This window comes from Charadrius vociferus, unplaced genomic scaffold, assembly GCF_000708025.1.
Source record: "Charadrius vociferus isolate BGI_N301 unplaced genomic scaffold, ASM70802v2 scaffold323, whole genome shotgun sequence".
NCBI classification, from domain to species: Eukaryota; Metazoa; Chordata; class Aves; order Charadriiformes; family Charadriidae; genus Charadrius; species Charadrius vociferus.
In genome coordinates, this window is record NW_009647692.1 from 999,318 (window position 1) to 1,022,556 (window position 23,239).

General features: G+C 45.7%; 1 protein-coding gene across 1 annotated transcript in view; it reads right to left on the reverse strand.

The window, feature by feature from the left end:
* Positions 1-23,239, reverse strand: part of SGSM2 (small G protein signaling modulator 2) — a 53,377-nt gene that overhangs the window by 382 nt on the left and 29,756 nt on the right. The window contains exons 7-23 of the mRNA XM_009881477.1: positions 23,096-23,230; positions 22,522-22,646; positions 21,436-21,503; positions 19,545-19,708; positions 18,865-18,994; positions 17,269-17,403; positions 13,664-13,814; positions 12,069-12,133; positions 11,473-11,618; positions 10,902-11,030; positions 8,115-8,297; positions 6,623-7,027; positions 5,831-5,955; positions 4,496-4,578; positions 3,909-4,018; positions 2,509-2,605; positions 1,115-1,282 (exon numbers count right to left, since the gene is read on the reverse strand). Coding sequence (XP_009879779.1) covers positions 1,115-1,282; positions 2,509-2,605; positions 3,909-4,018; positions 4,496-4,578; positions 5,831-5,955; positions 6,623-7,027; positions 8,115-8,297; positions 10,902-11,030; positions 11,473-11,618; positions 12,069-12,133; positions 13,664-13,814; positions 17,269-17,403; positions 18,865-18,994; positions 19,545-19,708; positions 21,436-21,503; positions 22,522-22,646; positions 23,096-23,230 — 2,419 coding nt within the window. The remainder of the gene's footprint in view (positions 1-1,114; positions 1,283-2,508; positions 2,606-3,908; positions 4,019-4,495; positions 4,579-5,830; positions 5,956-6,622; positions 7,028-8,114; positions 8,298-10,901; positions 11,031-11,472; positions 11,619-12,068; positions 12,134-13,663; positions 13,815-17,268; positions 17,404-18,864; positions 18,995-19,544; positions 19,709-21,435; positions 21,504-22,521; positions 22,647-23,095; positions 23,231-23,239) is intronic.

Sequence of the window (23,239 nt, forward strand, 5' to 3'; positions counted from 1 at the left end):
GCCCTCCTGGGATCTCAGAAATGTAAAGCTGAGCTTAACTTGATCAAAAGATACCTCTCTCCAGACAGGGACTATTGCTGGAGTGTCTGGGATGCAAGTGATAAATACAATTCAGAAGGGCTTCATGTACACGGAGCGATGTGCCCACACAGTTCCACACACAGATGTCCACACTCTGCAGCTTGAAGTAAGATCAGAAAGTAGCTCTCAACAGACCTGCATCCTCAGTTCCACAATAAACATTTCATGCAGCTTAGGCAAGTGCTGGAGTTTTTGTTTGGGGTTTCTTTGGGGGGGTGTGGGGTGTAGAGTTTCTTGGTGGGGTTTTTTTTTTTGGAGGGAAGAATCAATGTACAGCTTTGGAATAAGAGTGGCTGAGACAAAACCAACCCCCAATCTGGGGCTTCTGCAACAGATGGTTGAAAGCCACAGCATTGATAATTTACTAAATTATTGTGATTACATAAAATTGTTTCCAAACTTCTTAAAATATCCTAACAGGGAGCACTTGTTTAGGACTAAGTTGCATTCTGCAGCCAGGAAGAGACCGAGCTTGCTTTGGCAGAACGCCTTTTGCCGTGGCAGTATGTGTTGGCCAGCGTCTACGGACCACGATGGTAAGCAATCAACCGTGGAAGCGGTTTGGGATGTTTTGCATGAACAGTTGCTTACATGTTTCAGCCTCAGCAGGGTCAAGCCCTTTAAGCAGAGATGACTCTGGCAATCCTAAAACCCGTGAGAAACTTTTGCAAAAAATTAAGCAACGTTTTAGCATCCCCCATTAAACCAAGTGGCAAATCTTTTTAACAGAAAATGTGAAACTTGTTTGTGGTAAAAATTACCACCGACACTGAAAAAGCTACCATCTTCTGTGGTCCACGTTGCTCTTAAAACACTGTTGTTTGTGCACGCTGAGTCAGATCTTCAGGAAGCATGTGAAAATCTGGGCGCATCATTTACATGAAGGGGTAAGAGATTCAGAGCTTAAAATGACCAGGGGCTTGTCATGACAGCAAGAACACTGCACAACTGCAGACAGTCTGAGTAAGGGAGAAGGAACAAACTCTCATTACTTGTTTTTTATCAAAATGGCTCTTTTAAAAAAGTCTCTTACCATTAAAAAACTTGATGATATCAGTGAAGTCCATGTTGTTATCACGGATAATCTCTCGATAAACTTCCACAAGTGCTAAGGCAATGAAAAGGACAAAATGTTCTGAAGAGATGTGCTTTGCTGCCCAAATAACTTCCCACACTGTAAATACATCCTCGTACAACAATTCTGAATGGGAATAAACATTACAAGAGCATCTGATTATTCAAATTGACCATTTCCCCCTCTCTAACTAATGTCTTACAGGCCTTACGCAGACATGAATAGTACTTGATGACTCCTCCTTTTCCTCTCCCCCTCTCCTCCAGCCAACTCCTGTCACTTACTTGTGCAAGTATGGCAACAGAATTGGGTTTAAAGGAAAATTAAGAAAGAATGTAGGTGTGGTGGTGCAGACAAGCCCGGGAAGATGCGTGAACAGCAGTAAGCATGTGACAGCAGCACAGGTAGGCCCGTTTGTTCCAGGCAGGCTGCAAATCTGAATGCGTATCTGGGGCCCCCTTCTTGGCTTTGCAGCGGACCTATCGGCACTAAAGCTCTGCTATTTTTAATTGGGAACAATTAATTGTATAGCAGATGTGCGTAAGCTAGGTCTACACGTGCCACAATTCAGATATGACCCATGGAAGCTTCGTCGTCTTGAACCATATAGGCTCGTCTTCTGCTCGCTCTGTGACAGTGAGGTCCAGGGGATGGGGATGTCGGGGACGGGCAATTCTCTGTGAGGGAGTAGGCAGAGGGTTTACTGCTCAGTTAAGAGTCACAGTTCCTCCGCCCCCAGTGTCGGGTAGTTGCTCATAATAAATAGCTGATGGATGCGTATCATTTCCCTCTGTCACCTTTGTGCTTTAGTATATTCGAGAGGTGTGCCATCTTTTCATTCTTGCAGATCAGTCTGTAACTCAAAGGAGGTACTGACTTGCCTGACAGCAAGATGGGTCTCTTGATTCCAAGCAACTGCTTCTGCTCGAGTGGGGGTGGGTGGGTGGGTGTGCTTGTGCAGGGATCCTGAGATCTTGGGGTGCTCCCACAGTATATAAAGTACCTCACTCAGCAACGTACAACAGCGCTTGAGCTACTGCTGAGCAGCTCCTCATTATCAAATGGATTGGAAAGGAGGTATCACAGCTTACCAAGGAGCGTGATCAACTTGGGATCACCTTGAGGCATTTGCACTGAGCAGAAACTTGGCTCCAGCCACATTATTAGGAATTTACAACACTCCTTCCTAAGCTTTGACTTCATTCCAGTGCTAGTTCATCACTGAGAGCTGCAGTAGCTTTCCTAGCGACAAACTCTCCTGTGAGCCTAGCTCCTACTCACCATTCAGACCAAAACACAGAGCTGTTCACAGTTTTGCACAACTCTAAACTATAGGCATAGAACATCATTACCTCTTTTAAAGTCAAGCAGGAACCAGCGATAGCAGAAGTAAAAGTGAGTGTAATCTCCATTCTGGTGCATCAATTCAAAAAGCTCTGAGTCTAGAATCTAAAATGCAAAACATCAGCTGTCAGTATCTTGTCTGAAAGTCACCGAGATCAAAGGTGTTGGAGTCTGGTTAAGACTTCCACCGTGCTCTTTATCACCCGACTCTGTGGTTAGTCAGAGCAGCTGCTTAGCGCAGACACATCCTTTCCCTAGGTGTTTGCAAAATGCCTGTGATGTGGGTGCCCTGACACAGACTGATGAGGTGAAGAGACTGCTACGCAGGTAGGAGGTGACAACAGTCCATCTTCACTGTGAGTTTAAAGATCCAAGCAGCAAGTTACAGATCCTACTGTTTTTCAACAAGTAGCAAATTTTCATCTTCTCACCCAGCTCTACTCTTAGATTGTACCATAGGAGCTGGGGCGCAAAGACGGAAATCCATCTCTCTGGGGAGAAGAACAAAGAGAGACTTTTTCATCGCAAGTTTGTAATTCCAATGAGCAGTGGCACAGTTCCCCACTGCAACATCTAAGCTCTCTGGAACTGAACAACTACTTGCAAATGTCTGATAGATGTCTTAGATGTGTAAGTACATCCGTAGTCATTCCTCCCAGATGTATCCTATGGGCTGCTGGATAAGCAGGGTGGCATCTTGCAACTCAACAGAAACGCTGCAGCCGTGTGTTCCTGCGCTGCCTGCGTTTGCCATGCTGGCCATCTCCTCTGTTGCCTGACCTCTATTTTCATTACTTTTTAATACACCATCTATCAAACCAAGTAACAGCTTAACCCAATAGCTTTCACCCTTCTTTATGCTTATCTTGCTCAGGTGCCTGGTGCTTCCTGGAGTGGAATGCCTACACCTTACATCTGTCCCAAAAAAATCTGTTCAGCAGACATCCTGTGCGAATGCAAACAGAGCTATGGTTTCAACCTGTAAGAAATCAAATTTGTGCCACAAATATCTGTGTTTTCTCTTCCAAAAAGCAGTGAAGACCAAATCTTACTGCTATTTCTCATTGACTTCAGTTGGAGCTGGACCGAGCCATGAACAGGAGTCATTACGCTGTGCAGCTGCTGTGCTGGAGGCAGAAGTTTGGGGGGTTTGTTTTGTTTGTCAAGTTAAGATGAATTGGCCTGCTCTAATACACACTCTTCATTGTGACAGCAAATACTGTCCCCTGAGAAGCAGGAAATTGGTTTGTGCCTGCATAAAACAATTCTTGTCCTCCCCCGCTCTGAAGTATGAGATGACTAGGAACCCCGGTCACTGGAGTTCCTGCTCTTTACTGTGGCATCAAGCTAACTCTGAGCCCCTGCCACAACCTCATCATCTTCCAAAGAAGATTAAAAAAAGACTCACTTGGATTAGGGACCGCATGTTGGCAAAGTGTGTGTCCATAGCACCTCCATTGGGGAAGTTCTGGCTCATCCTCTTCATCAGGTGGCTGAAGCAGCTGTAAGCCAGCTGATCTGCAGATACAATGCAGAACACTCAGTGTTGCTAATTCCATGGCTTCCTTGAGCCAAAATAATGTACCGCAGGACACGGGAAAAACAAGGTTTTCCCCTTTCTTGTTCCCTAACCCCATCACCAGTATTTAGATGAAACAGAAGACAGTGCCTGACTCCGGACCATTTACACTGGTTATGTTTCAAAAGAACCCAGCTTGCAGTTGAGTGTTCAACTTCAGCAACTGCAGGAACACAGCTGCCTTGAAAATTTAGTAAAATTTGATCTCGAAGTCAGTAAGTGAACAGGAATCCCCAAGATACTAATGGTAGCCATTTCAACAACACCCACGTGTAGACAAAATACAAATCAAGAGGTGCAGGTTTGATTTGCCTGGTGAGCTAGCCCTGGTTAACGCACACAACTTCTGAAACAGCATTTCTAAAGAAAGACCTCCCTAAAGATACCAACGTGTTCCAAAAGAAAACCCTTCCTACCATTGTCAAGTATAACCATCAAAGGAGCCAGGAGGTCACACATGCCTTGAACATAACCAACTTCTAGGTGCTCCCAAACATAACTGTAGAAAGAAGAACACACGAGATAATAGGATTAAAAATCCTCTTGCTGCATGGTGGCCTCAAAAATTTCTCTTACACCTAAAATACAACTCCTTTTGTCAGCTTTTAAATGTCTTGTTCTAGAGTGCTGTAGAAGGTAAAGCTGGAAGTCCAAGAACTACAAGTCAAATCTTCCAACACATTGGTATAAAATGACGAGTATTTCTGCCATTTTTTTTTTTTTTTAAGGTTATTCCTAAAGGCTCTATAAACAATCCACGGTGAGGACAGAGCAGCATGCGAGAGGGGGATCTCTCCTGTAATATGACGCCTGCGGTGGGCTCTTCATGTGTTGTGAATGGGTAAAAGAACATGATCAATTGTCTACTTACAGAATGAATTAACTAATACCGAACTTTTCCTGTTCCTCAAAAGCTAAATATTTTATTGAAGTCTAATTTGATTATGCGAGATCAAATCTTAAGCAGCTGTTGAATGTGTGTGTCTGAGAACTTTTTGACACTCCACATTCCAGAGTATTTCACAGCCCTGTATTGTTTTCTGCTTGGACAGGGAGGACCAAACCTTACACACATGGCTTGTGTATCAATAGTTAGTTTGTGAAAAAACAGCTAACAAAAGCCTAACAGTCTATGGAAAAAAGCCCAGATTTTTAAAAGGTACCTGTTTTTTTTTGGCTTTTGTTTTCTTTTCCCCCCTCAGTGGAATCTTGGGATCTTTTTCGAGTGTTAAAGTCTATGACACTTTCTGCTTTTCAGTGTGTTTAGTTTACCAGCCCTCGTGGCAATCTGCATTCCTAGCAGCGACAGATAGCTATCCATCGATTCCACCCGCTCTCAGCGCTCAAAGATCCACCGATTCCACTGGTTTTATTTGAAGATGCAGTCTTTGTCTGCTTAGTAGATGTCCCTCAACACTGTATCTGGGTCCCTCGCAATTATTGTCCTCTTTATAGCACGCCATTAGAGCATGGATGTATTCTCATAAGCAGGAAACCAAAGCTAATCGTACATTTAGAGGATAGTTCATGGCGACCAACAGGGTCAGTCTTTTAAGGCAGACAGAATCTTCTCATGCCTGCATTCCAGCCCTGCCTGTCGCACCCGTGCTCTCTAACCTACCTGCTCCTCCTTCTTGCAAGTTTTTTTAAGTTCACTAGTAAGAATTTTTATACAGACTATTATTTTCATATTATTGCAGTGTATGGATTACAGCAGAAATGTGAAAAGTTCAGTTTTTAAGCTGTATTACCTGCACATGACATTTCGGAGTTTCTCCAGGTTATCGGCAGTAAAATACCAGTAATTCCGATCACATCTCTGGACATCTTTATCAATTCTGTGCAAATTTAAGGCAACAGTGTCCAATAACTCTATCTAGAAGAGAAAGTTTTAGTTAGATCTGCTGAGTTTAGAGCATTCCCAGGACATGGTGCAGATGTGCTCTGAGAAGCAACAAACCAGAAATAGTACAATTATTTGGGCATATGAGAGCATTGAAATACTCAATTACCATCAAAAATCCCAGGTACAATGGATACACTTTCACTGATAACTGTTCCAAGGCCATCCTATTTCCAAAGGGTTGTTTCTAGTTGAACAGCTTCAGCAGAGAGAGGCAAAAACTGAACTGCTAATCTGTTGACAGCAGCACTAATAGAGATGGGGAGCCTCGAATCTAGATTTAGGCTTTGGTTCAATTTGATTAAATGTCAGTTTTAGCTTGAATTCAATGACACTGAAATCTTACAAGTGGTGTGTCGTCCACACCCCCACACCTCCCCCAGGCCCCCGGAACTGTACCACATTGTTTTCCTTGCCCTCCCACTCAAAAAGAAACCCAAATTTTTCTTGCTGCCTTATTTTCAATCCAGATCAAAATCCAGATGAAAAGATTTGGATGCAGAAATCCACAGTTATCGTCCCACCCCCTGTAGTTCTAGTTGGGGACTGTCTCTTATTAAATCCTATCTGAAAAAGTACAAGTCTTTGCTAGAAAAGCAGTGCTGTGCAGAGAGATGACGATACTTATGTTGTGACCTACTGTGTAGGATGCAGCGCAGACAGAAGCAACATCCATTAAATAATCCACCTGGGAACACAGCTGCTCTTCTGAGACAGAATCCTGAGACTGCAGCACAACTGGCTTGGCTTTCTGCATCCGTGGTATGTCTGGGTCAGTCCTTTCCAAGTCAGCGCTGGCTTCTTCTTCAGCCCCATCTTCAAAGGAGACGCTCTGCCCGTCATCGATGCTGGAGAGGATGCCTGAGGCCACGGAGTAGTTCCTCGAGGATGGCAGCCCAGAGTCGGGGGAGTCAAACTCCACAGACTGTTGCTCTACAGCAGCCACTGCTGCTGGTGTGTCAGCAGCCACCACGGTGAAAGTGGGGTCGTCCTGACCTTTTGAGTCCCGCTCTGCTGAGTCTGTTTCATCTACAGATATAAAGACCTGGGGGTGGGCAGGGGAGAGAGGATTTGGATAAAGCAGGGGAGAAAAGAGAAGCAAGAAAAATTCATGTAGCAAACAGACCTCCAGCCATGAGAAAGAAATGACATTACTTCAGTGAACAAGATCACTGCATGCAGATAGTTGAGAGCTCCTCACTCAGTCTTTATACTGAGACTGTAAGTCTAAATATCATTGTATGAGCTCATATCCATCTCCTGTGATGATGTCCCCCCCTTTCATAATCTTCACTTAGAAATACCTTGGAAAGCAGTGAGGTTCCCTGTCTGCAACACCAACACTAAAACCATCTGGTCATTGCAATGTATCTTTGAAGAAGACCAACAGACCTCAGGTCTCCGACAATCCAGTTCAGCTGCTGCTGTCTGAAGTCAAGACTGACCTTCAGATTCTTTTCACCACGCAACCCCTTTACCTCTTCTCTTGCTAAAAAGCTCTTTGTTGAACTATTTCAAGTTTTATTCTCTCTTGCCTTACTGAAATCAGTTAGCTAATTGTTTGAAATCTGCATAAGTAACGGATGCTCAGAGACACTTTGGGCACACAACTGCTATCACTCCTGTCCAACAATGTGAAAAGAAACCTCTTTCTTAGTTATTCAAGCTACAGGAACGTTAATTCAGTCTGCCTTTCTACTGCTTAGCATCTTACCTGAGATTGACAAAGATCCCCTCTCCCAAAATAAAATCACACCCAATCCGTCAATCGGGGACATGAGAGAATCAAAAATATGCTTTAATAGTAGCGATCTTTCACTCTATGCCGGATTTGAATAAATAAATAAAAAAGGGCCCACAAGTAGGAGATGTAGAAAGCTATTCCTCTACTGAGAGATCTTCTACAGCAGGTGAACCTTAAAGCCCCTTAGGCAGGTCCTGCTTAAGAGCTACAGACTACCCAAAATACAGACCCGCTCTGAGCTCTATTATGGAGACACTGCAGCTTCAAGTAGCTCCAGACTGACGGAGCTGTGCTAACCCAAGTCTCCGCTTCCGTGGGCTGTACCTCTGCAAATGCCAAGCCTCCCGCGCTGCCTGCACCGTATGGGTGGATGGGAAGGGGTACCTACATCGTTGCTGATGGTGGAGTCCCTGTGAATGAGTCGCTGGACGTGGCTGTCAATGCTGCTGCCTGACGAAAACTTTGCCAGCGTGGCAGAATGCGATTCTTTCTCTCGCTGCTTTACAATGACCTCGCAGGCTTTCCACTCAGCCATGACCTTCTGATACCGGAGAGCAATGTCTTCATCTACCTGCAGACAGACAGACAGATCCAGAAACGTTGGTCCTCCTTGAAAGATAGCATTAAAATGAGCGAAAGCCAGGAGGGGGAGGTCTAGAGCAAGTGTAATGTCTCAAACCAAAAGCCTGAAGGCTCCTGAAGCCCTCTTGCTGGAGCGCACATCACTGTGACGGGAAAGCGCAATGACTGGAGCAGTGAGATGTTGTGTATTTACTGCAGGGAGTAAACTATCAGTGCAGGTGCCAGAAAAGATTCATATAAGCATGTGTATACGCTACCAACAGCACTTCAGCATTGTTCAGGAAAGAACAACCGATGTCACTGGCGTTCATGTGAAACCTCACACAGAAGTCAGATGCAATCTGATGGACCAATTGCTACCTCTAATGGGATTATTCCGAATTTCATTACACCTCCTTCCCGATTCCTTCTCTACTCCAACTCTAACATAGCCCTTGCAATGAATCCAGGTCACAGGTGTACAGACATCAGCCTGTACGGAATTAGATGCTGGAAGAGACTCGGAACAGCAGCGATCGCAGCTCACGCAGCCCAGTCTTGCGGTTGCACTGCGCGTGGCCAGATCCAACCACTCTGGTTCCCATAGTAATAAAACAGATTTTTGCCACTGCTGGCTACCTCTGTTGAAAGACAGACACAGGAAACCCCCCTTGAGCTATTAAGGGACATGTAGTAATTTTACTACTCTGTCACTTGTCAAGAGCTGAAGAGAAACTGCAATTGTGAGTTGGCTTCAGGCTCTGGACTCTGCTGGCTGGAGTTGCTACCAGAGCGTTCATGCTAAGAGCTGCAGGCTGTTTGTCACTTGAGGTAGCTGTCGAGTCATAAATCATAAAATACAGCAGTTAGTGGAAGGCTGGAGGACAGCCACGTTTGGGAGTGCCCCAGATACTGCCCAGATACAAAAATATCATCAGAAGGCAAAGATGATGTATCACCTGCTATGACTTCAGTTAGGGACACGGTATGTTTCCTATACGAGCAGATGTTACGACTGTTTTCATGTCATTCATTTAATAGACTCCTGCATTCAATGGTAAGCTTTAGACTCCAACGGCACATTTCTTTGAGGAGTTGGCTATTACTGTCATTTACTACTGCTGTTGAGTAGTCCATTAGCATTCCAGGTAAGGTTTGGAGCACCCCTGTGTTAGTACGGTACAACAGTTCAGGAAATGTGGGTGATTCTTAACGTCAGTTAAAAGCAATGTTTTACCAACATCCATATCCAGTCCTTACCCGTAGGGCAGTGTCCTACTGTAGCCCCGTGGCTCTGAGAAGGACAACATCCCTTTCCTCAACAGTCCCGGAGTGAGACTAGCGGCAGTGCTGGGGTGTGCGATGGCAGACGGGTGCTCCCACCACACGCAGCAGGACAGCAGGAGACCTTCCCGACGGTGGCACTACCCATCTGCTCATGGCAGTAGGCCTACGCTTAAGTTCTTGCTCTGCACATGAAAGGGCTCTACAGCTGCCTGTGTACCCTGGCCCTGTTGCGCATCGCCTGAGGGAACATTGGCTTTGGCTCTGTACTGCGATGAAAATGCCGCACAGCATTCCCAACAGCAGCTCCGCTGATCAGGTGAAGGGGTGTAGCCTAGCAGACACGCATGGAAAGCACAGAGGAGTCCGGAACTGGAGCATTGCTGTATTTTTCTCGGCACTCTGGCTTGGGGCCACTTCCAGTTTCTGTTCAGTCCGTGTAGCTCAGTGACCGTGTGCCATTGTGCCCAGCTCTGTTCGTCACCAGCCTGGTTCATTACCAAGGCACTTCCCAGTAATCGCAACAAATGAAACCACTCAGCAAAGTAAAAAGTTGGTATTGCTATAAACAGATCAGCAAAGGGAGATAGTATAACTAAGAGATGGGCAAATTGTGGTTTCATTAATGGAAACTATATACTTAATGCCAAGTTTCAGACTGCAAAATAAGGCATAACATAACATAGACATAACCCGGGCAATTATTCACAGATCAATGTTAGCGGCAGCACGGGAGATATTAAGAGGAATAATGTTTCATCTGAAATTGCAGCCTGTGTCTTACAGAGGCACACCTTATTTCAGTCTAGCAACAGCATAATGAACTTCCACACCAAACCCTCCTCTGGGTATTTTTAGCCTCTAGACAGTAACTCCAAGTGCACTTCAGAAGGTACGTCTGGGCTGTTCACAGCTCCAATGGACGTCCGCACATGTAGATGCAGTATCATGTAGATAAAGTAGTTATTTCAAAGAGCATTTTGAAGTATAACTCAGCTAACAGACCATTTAAGAGAGGAATGACACAAATTAATATCCAAATGTCAATGTCTCTCCATTTCATAAGTGACAAATCTGTGAAAACAGGATTTGCTCAGGGCAATGCATGTCACAGGCACAGATTTCCTCACTTCAACAAAGAACGCCCTTTCGGTGATTTTCAGACATGATAACATGATATCATAATCCCTCTACTAACATGCGTCACTCCTGTTTTCAGTAGCATTTTTCCCTGAGGAATATTAAACAGCAATAAAGACTAGCACTTGCTATGCAGAAAACAAAACCTATTCTGCAAACATAACTCAGATCCCCGGAAGGCTGTGCTTACCTGGTCCATTTCCTTTTTGGCCATGCCGAATTTATAGTGACCTAACAAGAATGGCCATACTTCCTTTCGAATCTCATGCTGCACCCCGCCGTAGTAAACTCTTCTTAGTAATTCCAGTTCCTTGTAGTTCTACAGCAGTCAGGAGAAGAGGCGTTGAAGGTAATACATCTTTGTTTTCCTCAGGCATGCACTTCATACCAAGTATAAAGACAGTGAAATGCACACACGGCACTGAATAAATTTTGCAACTTGATTCACGCCTTTAGGCCCCAAGCTCAAATCCAGTCTCATATAAGTTGTCATGCCTGCCATGAAAACAATCTAACTTTTAATAGACCAGAGTCATCATAAGATCACTTGCTTTGATGTTAATTGATATCCTTGCCATCATCAGAGAGGCAAAGGATTGAAGATATTGTAAGAATTGACTCACTCTCACTAGAAAGACCGATCCTGTGAAGACCAGAAAACACCTTTAATGCTGCCTGGGGTCCGTTCTAAGGGGTAGCACGCTCAGCGCGGCTGCGTGTGGGAACCCGCGTAATGATCATAAAGGTATTCTGTTACGTACCTTCTTGTCCTTCTGATACTTGCTCCAGACCTCTTTAGTCAGGCCTCCGGCAGCGCTGGACGGTTTGTCAGGGGGGACGATAGTGTGGTTCACGAGGGCAGAGAGGTGCGTCCGCACTGTTGAGAGGTGGCGGCAGTAGGCAAGCCCTGCGGCGGGGCAGGCAGGGAGCTTTCACAAATGAGCTATCTCATGTCAGCAGCCCCTTTGTGAGGATGAAGCTGTGACATTTTAAACCTGCCACTAATAACCCCGTATGAACTAAAGTGGCATCACACTGTAAGAATGAAGAATTGCAACTGAGCCAGAGATTACGTAAATCTTACACAGACTAGTGAAATCCAAGTAGAGTATCACACTGCAATGTAAAACCACATTCCATCTTCACTAAGCATCGGTTCACCCATTGCTCCATGCAAACCCCACAAATAATGGGATTAGGACGCTCCGAGACTTGAGCCACATCCACCCTACTGCCCTGAGGTGACCTGACTCACAACAATAAACTTGGGTTTAGACTGCTTTCTAAAACAAACATCACATGTCTTTTAGATAAGCACATAGACACCACAGGGCTGGATATTGGAAGCTTCACTTACATCCATAAAAGGCTCTGGAAACTATTTGCCTCTTCATGCTTTCACACAGCATCTTTAACGGAGTTCTGTGGAGACACATTAACAGGAGCATGACAGGTGTCGAGGACAGAGATCATCGTGAACTGTATGCTGATCCCTGAGACCTACACATAGCAGGTCCTTCTCTGCACCAGGATTTATTTAGCTAAAGGACGACAGTATGACAATGGTGGATTGAGAGCTGGCTGTGTGACAGAGCTCAGAGGGTTGTGACTAATGGAGCAGTGTCAAGGTGGAGGCCTGTAACCAGTGGTGTCCCCTGGGGGTCAATACTCGGTCCAGTCTTGTTCAAGATATTCATCAGTGACCTGGATGAGGGGACAGAGTGTATCCTCAGCAAGTTCACTGATGATACCAAACTGGGAGGGGTGGCTGACTCTCCAGAGGGCCGCGCTGCCATCCCGCGTGACCTGGACAGGCTGGAGAGCTGGGCAGAGAGGAACCTCATGGGGTTCAACAAGAGCAAGTGCAGGGTCCTGCATCTGGGGAGGAAGAGTGCTGGGCACCAGTATAGGTTAGGGGTGGACCTGCTGGGAAGCAGTTCTGAGGAGAAGGATCTGGGGGTCCTGGTAGACAGTAAATTATCCATGAGCCAGCAGTGTGCCCTTGTCGCCAAAAAGGCCAATGGAATCATGGGCTGTGTCCAGTTCTGGGCTCCCCAGTTCAAGAGGGACAGGGAACTGCTGGAGCGAGTCCAGCGAAGGGCAACCAAGATGATTGAGGGATTGGAGCATCTCCCGTATGGGGAGAGGCTGAGAGCGCTGGGACTCTTCAGCCTGGAGAGGAGAAGGCTGAGGGGAGACCTTATTATGGCATACACCTATCTAAAGGGTGGGTTGGAGGAGGATGGAGCCACTCTTCTCGGTGGTTCCCAGTGACAGGACGAGGGGCAATGGGCACAAGTTGGAACACAGGAAGTTCTGTTCAAATACACAGAAAAACTTCTCTCCAGTTGGGGTGACGGAGCAGTGGCACAGGCTGCCCAGGGAGGGGGTGGAGTCCCTTCTCTGGAGGTTTCCAAGACCCGCCTGGATGCAGTCCTGAGTGATGTGCTCTGGGCAGTCCTGCTCCAGCAGGGGAGTGGGACTGGGTGATCTCTAGAGGTCCCTTCCAACTCTGAAAGATCCGTGATTCTGTGAAATTACACTTTTTAAAGCATTTTCCCCAGCAGCATTTTGGCCCAAAACAAACTCACCCGGCATGTTTAGCTACAACTGCTGCAGGTGCATGGTAAAGGTCCTTGTCAAATTAGATGAATTATTGCCTTTCATTGTAATTGTTAATGACTTGTTAAAGAAAACGCTTCCAGAGCTGAATTATATTAAACTAGACAAAAGAACTAGCTGCAATTTTTCTATCAAACTGTGACTTGAGAGCAGTTTAATAGGTTAGTTTTAATAAACTAAATTTCTCGCTGTATAACTCCATCTTCTTATGTTAGAAACTACTTGAAAATTGTTATTCTCTGTCTCTGGTGCTGCAACCAATAAAACATTCTTGCTTTTAACTGGGGCATGCACAAAGTCTCACAGGGAAGCTCTGCACAACCTGCTCACCTGTCGTGGATGCAGTTGCAACAGCTGGGAACATCGTAGGGAGAGCTGCCCGTCGAACAGGAGACACAGGAGGAGCCTTGGCTGCAGTGCTCCAGCTGCCACGACAGCAAGTTTGCCCCAAAGCCTTGCATCTCTATCATTTCGCTGGTATCTAGGGAAAAAACCAAACAAAACAGCAGGCCATCAACCTTTCTTCTTCTTTCCCCCTCTTCCTTCTGTGCATCCTACCGGCACCATGCTTTACTTCTCAGCAGGCTCTCAGCCTGGATTCCAAAAAGGGGAGAGCACCATCCTAGTGACGTGACCTCAGAAGCACTGCTCCGGGCACATCTAAACCAGCTGCATGCTGCGCGCGGCCACGTCCCATGAAGTCAAATCCCTTCACTGTTTCCCCCTTTCTTGCCCATGCACATCCCAGTTTGCGTTTCAAAGGAACAGAGAAAAGGGCGCTGCAGTGACAACTAAAACTGGTTCTGGCGTGATGCTATGGTAATGTTAGTTATGGCCAGAAGAGACCATCTAACCTGACCTCCTATTTAATTCAGGTCTCGGAATTTCATTTTGCAGTTCCTGGAATCAGCCATGTAACTGCTAGTCCAGCTAGAGTGAAAGTTTGAGCATAGAAGAAATTAAGACAACTGGTTCAGTTATTTTCAGAAGATGCTTCTTTTCCCCTCAGAACCAGATCCTGAAATACTTAGCGCAGAAGGACAGTTCAGGTCCTACTAATGTCAACACTATGTTTATAAAAGTAGGCTACTCTGCAGGAAAATGCGATCCAACAGTACAGTGCAGCTTCTTGAGTTATCCCTGCTCCACCAAATCTATTTGCCTTTTTAACCGCCTTCAGGAAGGCAACCTCCAAAACCCACCAGTTGCCTTCAGAAAGCTTGGCTTCAGCTCTTCGACCTTCCCAGCTGGCATTTGAGCTCGTGGGGGTTTTGTTTTATAATAAATAACTGGCCTTTCAGCTCACCCGTGATTAAAATTAAGGCAAATGCCATAATACTGTATGTCGCTAAATTAACATTTGTAAGCAAAATCCAGTCCCCTGGGCCGTGCTTTTAAAACATACATTTATTGGGTGGTGATAGGGGCAATTCCAAACCATCTCATGCATTTTAAATCAAGGCAGCATAAAGCATTTTAGTAGTGCCTATTAGAAAGTGGGCGGAGGTGAGGAAGGAGTGGAGTAAAAACATTTGTTAACAGAAAAAGCACAGGCTCATGCGGAAGCAGTCACGTGTATTTCATTTCACAAAACAAAGTGTGATGCAAAAATGCTCTTCACCTTAATTCTTCAGGAAGGAGCTGAATGACCCAGTATTTATTGCAGCTTCTAATTGGGTTCAAATAAAAACCACTGGACGAACGTTTTTAGATCATTATTTTTTGCCTCCCCTCTACAGACAAGAAAAGTGGGTTTTTCAGTTTTAATTTTTTATTTTATTTTTTAGAGAAACAAGGAAAGAACCCCACAGAACCTAAAGATTCAGATGAAAGGTACCTGAATTAGTGAAGAATTAGAGTGAACAGCATCTTTTATTTAATTGTAGTGGTGTTATCTGTAATTTCAGCTACATGCAAAAGTCGAGCATGTTGCAAAATGTAAAAGCAGATGGCTCGCAAACCTCTACAACAGTGTTGTCATTACTGAAAAGGGATGCTGCTGGAGAGACAACAGCCAATCCAGTCTAGTTCAGAAGGAATCCCCAGGCAAAGAACCGTCACTTGCAAGATTAAATAAGCAAAAGCAGGTATCTGACAGCTGTTCTGCTGGGATAACTTAAAATTTCCATCACCTGACTAAAGACTAAATTGTGTTTCTTATGCCTTAGATCACAGCTTTAGCCTCTTCACCTGTGTATGTGGCAGTGTTGGACCTTCTTCCTTTCCATTATCCCCCATATCCAGACCGATCAGTTAAAATACACAGAAAGTTCCTAAACCAGTATCTTTTTTCAAGGGGAACACAGTATTTTTGGAGTTTCGTTCCATCCATACTGCCCAAGAACTCTTTATTAGCTTGGGCTGGGCTTTATCAGCTTCTGGGGGCTCCTGCCTTGGGGTAAGCGTGTGGGCAGCCTACAAGACATGAGGAGGATCTCCCCGGACACATGTTCATATCCAACCTAAACCGAGCTTAAGCACTACACAGAGATGCAGCACAATTATTGTCTCCTACAGTCAGTCCCACCAGACCAGGGCTAACACCCATTTGGAACCGCAGTCATTGCTCTGCTATTTAAAGGTATGAGTGTCTTATCTGGAGTCAAGACACATTGTGTTTTTCTTGGGAAACAGAAATACACAAAAAGCGCACTCGTGCTAACGTAATGAATGAAAAACACAGACAGGCGCCAAACTCGCGAGCAGTTGTTCTCCTTCCTACTTCCTCTGCAGATGTCAAACTTCTGACAGCTTCTTTGCAGCCCGATAACAGAGCAGACTCTGTTCTTGCTGATAGACTCCAGTCCCTGGGAAGAGGCGGAGGCTGTTGTTTTGACGAGAACAGGAGCATGCCAGATTTGGCACATGCACTCAAGAGGTACCAAGGCCAAAAGCCTGGCGGCTCTGAAGCTGTGCAGTGACCAGTAAGCCCAGGGGAGAAGAGATACCACATGAACTAGAGGAGAGGCCTCGACAGCACCTGCCTGTCTTCTGGACAACTGCAAGCCTTAGAATCCACGCTGTGCAGGGGGGGTTTGGCCTGGGGAATGGGTTATTCTGTACACCGTTCCGCTCCCTCCTTTGAGGGAGCAAGGACGTCTCGGTCTCCAGACCTACGCTACTACATCCTGAATGTCTGCTAAGACGTACGCTTCTTGAGAATACCAACTTAATACATCTGTCACGAACTGCTTTAGGAAAAGAATTAGATGACAGATTTTTGGAGGGTGGAGAGTCTTGCAGCTGATGATGTGAACCCCCCCCAGCCTAGGAATGCAACAAGTGGAACGAAAGAACACGACCCCAGAAAGGCACTGCATCTCCATCCAATCTTCTCTGCAGGCTCCTGCTCCCTTCTGGAGGTATCCAAAGCGTGGGGTTCTGTTTTACCTCAAACCAGGAGAGGGAGTGTGCATACGCGCACCATCCCTGGGCTGAAATTGTAACTCACCACACTTCTGCCCTATTCTGTCTACACAGGCGCACTCCATTTCTGACTTTGCCCAGCACATCACTACCACTGCTGTCGTGGTTCACCTCCGATCCTTCCTACGCAAGGCTGCCCTCCCCAGTCTGTCACGCTGTACACGACTAACCCGCGGAGGGAGAATACAAAGACCTGTTATACTCCCTCCTTCCCTTGCGAGAACATGCTCTAGTATCCAGCTTTTATGAAGGGGGGCTGGGAAGCCTCCGGAAGCAGAGAAGGTTTGTCTGTTCAGCAGCACGCACGCTCAAAGGAGAGGGAAGATGCTGTCGTTTCTGCTTCCCATAGGTTGTGAGCACAATCCCAGCCTCTCTGCAGGTCAACTTAATCTCCAGATCTCATGGTGTGAGTGAAATGTTTTTCCCTGTAATAATGCCAACACTGTTGTACGCATCAGTGGAACGAGCTGCAATAGAGCTCTGGGACACAGGGGGAGGAGGATAAAAACCTTTCATCCTATTAGGAGCTGTGAGGTTCCGAGAGCAGATCATTGATAGCATTGCGTGTAGCTTATCTTCCTCCTCCTCATCATCGTCAACAGAGGCAGAGCGGCTGGCAGCTAAGTGGTGGTAGTTAATAGTTACTGCCCAAAGAAAATAGTGAAAGAGGAGCATAAGAAGAGAGAACTCGATTCTGCAGGAAAGCTCAAAAGGACATGTTCAGCAAAGACAAAGGACTTGAACTCTGCCCTCTTCCTGAAGGCACAAGCTCCCGTAAATGGCTATGAAACATGAGTTTCTTACAGAAAAAGAGCATGCTCCACCAAACGCAGGCCAGCTTTTGCCTGTGCACGGGCTGTGTTCCCACAGCACACGTGTCACATCGCGGCAATGGAGAAAGGTCCCAGTGCCAGCCTGCAGGAGGCGAGGATGCTTTTTAGCAAAACTCCACGGGAATTCTAGGCTCCAACTAGCTTCTGTCCTTCACCGTGCCCTTATCAATGCTGTGGCCTCTCTTCCACTCTGAAACCCGTGCCAGATGCATCTGGACAGCGAACACTCTGCGCTCTCTCAGTGCAGACACGCAGGGTACAGACCTCCGAAGGGAGCCCGAGGCAGGAGCCGGCTCGCTCTGCCTTGCGCTCAACAGGCAGGTCTGTGCTGAATGCGAACACAGAATCTGCAGTCCCCTTGATTCAGGCAAAGGCAGAACATGCTTTTGCTGGCGTGTGCATGAACTTACCTGCGTGCATCCAGAAGCCCTAGTAAAGCATGGCTACCACGGTTCAGTCCCTGGGGTAAGGAGGGTTCAGTTGAGATTTCTGCTTTTTCAGCTGCAGTAAGTCCCAATATGAGCAGTAAATCCAAATCCCCTGTAAACTTTAAGGTCTGATCTTCCTGGGAAATTCTTGCTTCTTTGCCAAGGGGAATAAAACCGAACATGCTGTTTGAGAACTACCTCAAATGCCTTCTTGCATGTAAGGAATTTGTATTCACTGATGACATGAGGTGGTTTGGTGCTTGGGAATTCATTTAGTTTCCTTGGAAGGGCCTTTATTTATCCATTGTTAAGTTCTTGCTTCCAAGCCAGGAAAACTTAGCCCAGGGAGTTCTTGGGGTACTTTAAGAGCTGAGTTTATGTTTTTTTTTTTTCTAATAACAACATTATGAGCAAGCAGTGTGGCCAGTAAAAATATCCTCACTTCAGGAGCAGAACTGCTCTTGCCTAGTCAAGCAATCTTTGCACTTTTAGTCTCGGTTTACAAGCCCAGGGGAGTATTTTGAAAACTTCCTCTGCAAAACACAGAGTAAATATAAATAAGATTCCCCACCTCCACTCCATTTCCACTAAGATAACAAGTTTCACTGCATTAAGGAAACCTACAGTAAGCTGTACCTGTTGATCACAATTATCACACAATGAAATTTCATGATAGGGTGGGTTTTTTTCCCCAAAAAAACCCTGGCTTGTCTCTGACGCGCAGTTACTTCCCAGGATATTACTTCAAGGTTTTTGGTTAGTTTTGGGGTTGTTGGGGGTTTTTTTGTTTGTTTGGTTTTGTTTGTTTGTTTGTTTTTTAACAAAGCAGAACAAAGGCACTTACTGTTATCATGCTTGTGTCCTGGATAGATAATTCTGAACACATAGTCTGTAGAAGTGTCCTCAGGTGGCATTTCCTCTACGTCCACTGATTTGTTGCTGTTCCGTTTTCGAAGCTTTGGAAATACCTTACCCTAGAGAAAATAATGATTCCATACATTCAGCTGTGAATGACTAACAGAGCACAACAAACTAAGTACTTCAGACCTTTGGCATCTTAAAACTAAACTTCCAATGCTGGGAAGAGCCGAGGGAGAAAACAACAGTAGAATCATACATACAGCAGGTGGTTTAGGGGTACTTAACACAACTTTTCTGTGTACTTAAACTACAGCTTTTTCTTGTAATCCGTGGGAGTTGGGCACCAGCTTCTTCAACAATCCAAGCTGCTGACAGCAAGTGTGTCCCAGTCCATTTGAGTCACGGTCCCTATCGTTTGGGTTCATATTTTGGAACAATAGCAGATTCCAGTTCATTGCTCAATGGGGCAATGAAGGTATGAACAATTTTTATAGACTGTCTGTATAAGAATCAAATTGGACTGAATGGAGTTATTTTGCCTCCCATTTTGCTATAAAGCAGCTGGAAACCAACGCCCAGGCTCTGTGGAGCGGGATGCTGGTCGAACAAGGACAATAAGATCAGCCCCACCTGCTACAAGCAGCTCATCAGAAAAGGCGGTACCTTGCCCTGTTGGGACCAAAGTGGCGGTTCCAGCTGACCACAAGGCAGAAGACCATTTTCCAGACAGGAAAGAAATGCGAGGAGGTGACCTCCTTGGGGGAAGTGCAGTGGAGGTCTCTGAGTTCCATCCTGACTCACCAAGACTAATGTCCATCTGCTTTCTGCTGCAAAGGAGGACAAGGGGAGTCCACACTGTTACATCGGAACCTCTATTTTTTGCCCTTACCCTCTCAGAAAACTTTATGTGTGATCATCTCTAAGTAGATAAATAAACCTCTGTAATGCGATCCAGGGATGATCTCAGTCCTTTAGTCCTACAGAAGCTCAAGACACAAGCAAACTGTGACATGCAGAAACATTTAAAGTGATTCTGAATACCATTTTAATAAATAATAAAGGAATAACTAAACTAAGTCTCTAGTGTATGACAAAACTTGACAAAGGACACACGATTTGGAATGAAAACCAACCTAGTGGATACAACCAGAGGCTGGCAGCTTTATTCTTGTGAGAATCGGCAAGTCACATTCCCTGTTGTAAATTCTTCTCATCTATCTTCACTGCCACTAGAAATTTAGCACAAATAAGGAAAACCACCCTGGGCTCCAGATACTCTTTTAAGCATAATAATCTGCTTCTTGTACAATTTTCCAAAGAACGTAAGTGAAATAGGTTCTTAATTTTCTTTTCCAAAACTGAATGAATGAGGCATCTGGAGCCACCTGGGTGAAGGGGGGTCTCCGAGAGCAGGACGGTCCGCAGCGTGGCTGTGCAGGTTGCAGTCTGGCAGCCGGGTGCTGTGGCAGGACCGCCAAGTGTCTGTCATCTTGTGCAAACAACAAAAATCATGTTGTGTACTTGTATGCCTGGCACCTGATACTGAAACAGCTTTCTCAGTGAAGAACAACAAAGGCTGTCACGTTTCACGTCTGTTATTTAATTCCCCTTTTCCTACGGAACTGCCACAAAGCAGAATGGCGATTCCTCTGACCAGTCAGTGAAACACTGGACAGGCACAACGTGTCCCGGGGAAGCCGATCACAGGGAGGCAAACGGACCTGAACCAACGTTGCAACTGTCATCCTCTACCAGCTAGGAGTCTAGATTTCAACACTCGTCCCCACATCCATAACTAGTTAGCAGTGTTAATGACACTGAGGGAGGAAAAGCAATCATTCGGGTGGCTCTCCTGCTTATGTATTTTAAAGCAATATACATAAACTGTCTTCTAAAACATGCTCTTAGTTCAGAAGGGCCTTTAGTCCAACTGTAACTCAAATCTGACTCCAAATAAAATTTCTAAATGTTCTTTGTCATTGCTCTGTGATTTTGACTTCAGGCTTGTGGTAAGGAAAGCAGCGGGAGAGACGTTTTGTCCCAGATTCCTCTCCCAACATTGAGCAGAAGGGGCTACCGAGAACTGGATGGTCAGAGGGTGACAGGGGGTGGTTCTGGTTACACACACTCCCCTTCTACAGGTTGATGATCCCACTATAGACGTGGCTGACAGACCTGCTTTTTTTCCCCGCTCTCCTTTTTTGTAATGGTCAATGGATGGAGGCCTGTGCTTATAAAGCCAAAGCTTCTATGTGTAATAGCTGCGCTGGCAGTCTCCCCTAAGTGCTGTCCTGCACAGATGCTCAGAAAAACCAAAGTACAGAGAAAAAACAAAGCACACAGAAAGCAGTTGGCAACTGGAGCAGTGTTAGGCAGAGGAGTTCTTACCAGGCCTTTCAGTGAAGACATCTGAAGACGAAAAATGGTTTGCGTTCTTTTGCAATAAACCCCTAACAGGCACCATATAAAACGGCAGCGGCATTAGCAGCATTAACATTCACCCGGCAGAAAGGGGCTCTGGGAGCGCCCCCAAGAGAAGAAGGTTTATGCTTACGTTGCTGATGGCAGTGAATGCAGACGATCTGGCTGAGTGGCACTATTAATGCGTAGTCCCAGTAAACACTAAAAGGGAAGGAAAAAGTGCAGGAAACACTGATTCCAAGCACCCAATAAAAAGACTCTCCTAAGTTAATAACTGCTTATTAAATTGGGCCAAGTAAGGTAAATTAATAGTCAAGTAAAAAGCAAAGGAACTACTTCTCTGCAGTGGATCCATCTGGCACCAGCCTTTTCATCATCCCCCTCTCACCTCCCCGTCACCCCCACTCCCCCATACCAGGTTACACAGTGCCCTGGCTAAGATTAAAATCCCCGGGGCACAGACTTCATGAAGGTCCTGTGGGGGGGTTTCAGGACAGCCGGGTTCAGTTCCGTCTTGCTCATGTGATTTATGGGCAGCAGCATGTAAATCCATCAGGGCTCGAGCTCACAGATTAAACACTGGAAACAGTTCCGAACCCTTCTGAGAACAACCTCGACAGAGCTGAGCAATAAAAGCAAGGGGAGAGGGCGTCAGCAATGTTCTGTTGAAAAATATCCATGAAGTTTTAGAAACAGAATACTGTGGATTGAGCATTTGAGAGTACTGTTCTGGGGCTGAAGGAAGCACTCCCTGAGGAGGCATACCTGCCTGGATCAAGACTTTACCCGTCTTTCTACTGAAGCAGAATGCCAGATTAGATGAGTAACTGATCTACCGCAAGACAACGACATGGCAGGTCTCTCTTTCGAGGCTGAAATTAGCCATGCTGGCGAAGGGATTTGTGACCCTCTGAAGGGAGGTACTAGAAGTGTAAAGATGAAAGGTAGCGTTGAGCCTTTTCTCCCCAACACCTGGAGAAGCAGGCTTTTGTTTTCCTTTTGAAAAGGCCTCATATCCAAGCGCATTACAGGACCTTTGGAAAATTGTTTAATCTGTAGCAAAACAGGAACAGAACCCAAGCTGTCTGACACCTCAACTTCTGCACTATTCAGAAGCCCTTCAGTTAAATCAGCCTTGTTACACTTATGTCATATTGCCAAACGCACAAGAAATAAACACCATGAATGCTTCCGATCTTTTTCTGAATGGAATGACTACCTTTTCTCCAGCTCTGAATCTCCAAGGGTTCCGTTCATCAGCTGATTCGGAGTCCATTTTAATGTCAAACTATCTGCTGACTGATGAAGGGAGAGATACCCAGGAATTGCCTCCAAGTCATCTTTCTGTTCGCAGAAGCAACAAAGAGACAACCCAGGTGACCCAAGTGCATGACTGTAATTGTCATGCTCCAGTCTTCCCATGACCCACAAGTTCCAGAGCAGTGCATTATCTAGGAATGGCTCAGGGAAACCTTAACGTCGAAAGTACTGATATTTAATGTTGCTATTAGAAAGAGGGGTAAAACCCACAGTGCGTTCACTGGGTTTATGAAATACAGTCCAGTGTGTTTGCTCCTACCTATGGGCTCCCTTCACAGTTCACATTGGTCAGGCAGTGAAAGCATTTGTCACGTCTTAATCTACCTCAGCATAACAGAGTCAAGTGGGAAAGCAGCACTGTCCGGAGGACAAGACACTAAGCGAGTACTGACAATCCTTACCTATACTGCTGAGTTCTCAAATCACAGCCGGGCAGCAGCTGTGCGTATTGGCCCAAAACTGAAAGTACTCACCGGCTGGACTAAGACGTTGTTTTTCCCATACAAAAGGTGTGTTCGGGAATTCTGGTGCAAAGACTCCACATACTCTCTTGCTGAAGCAGCAAAGCGATCTTCTGACGTGCTCCCACTTGAATGCCGTTTCCGGATCTAGCGCAC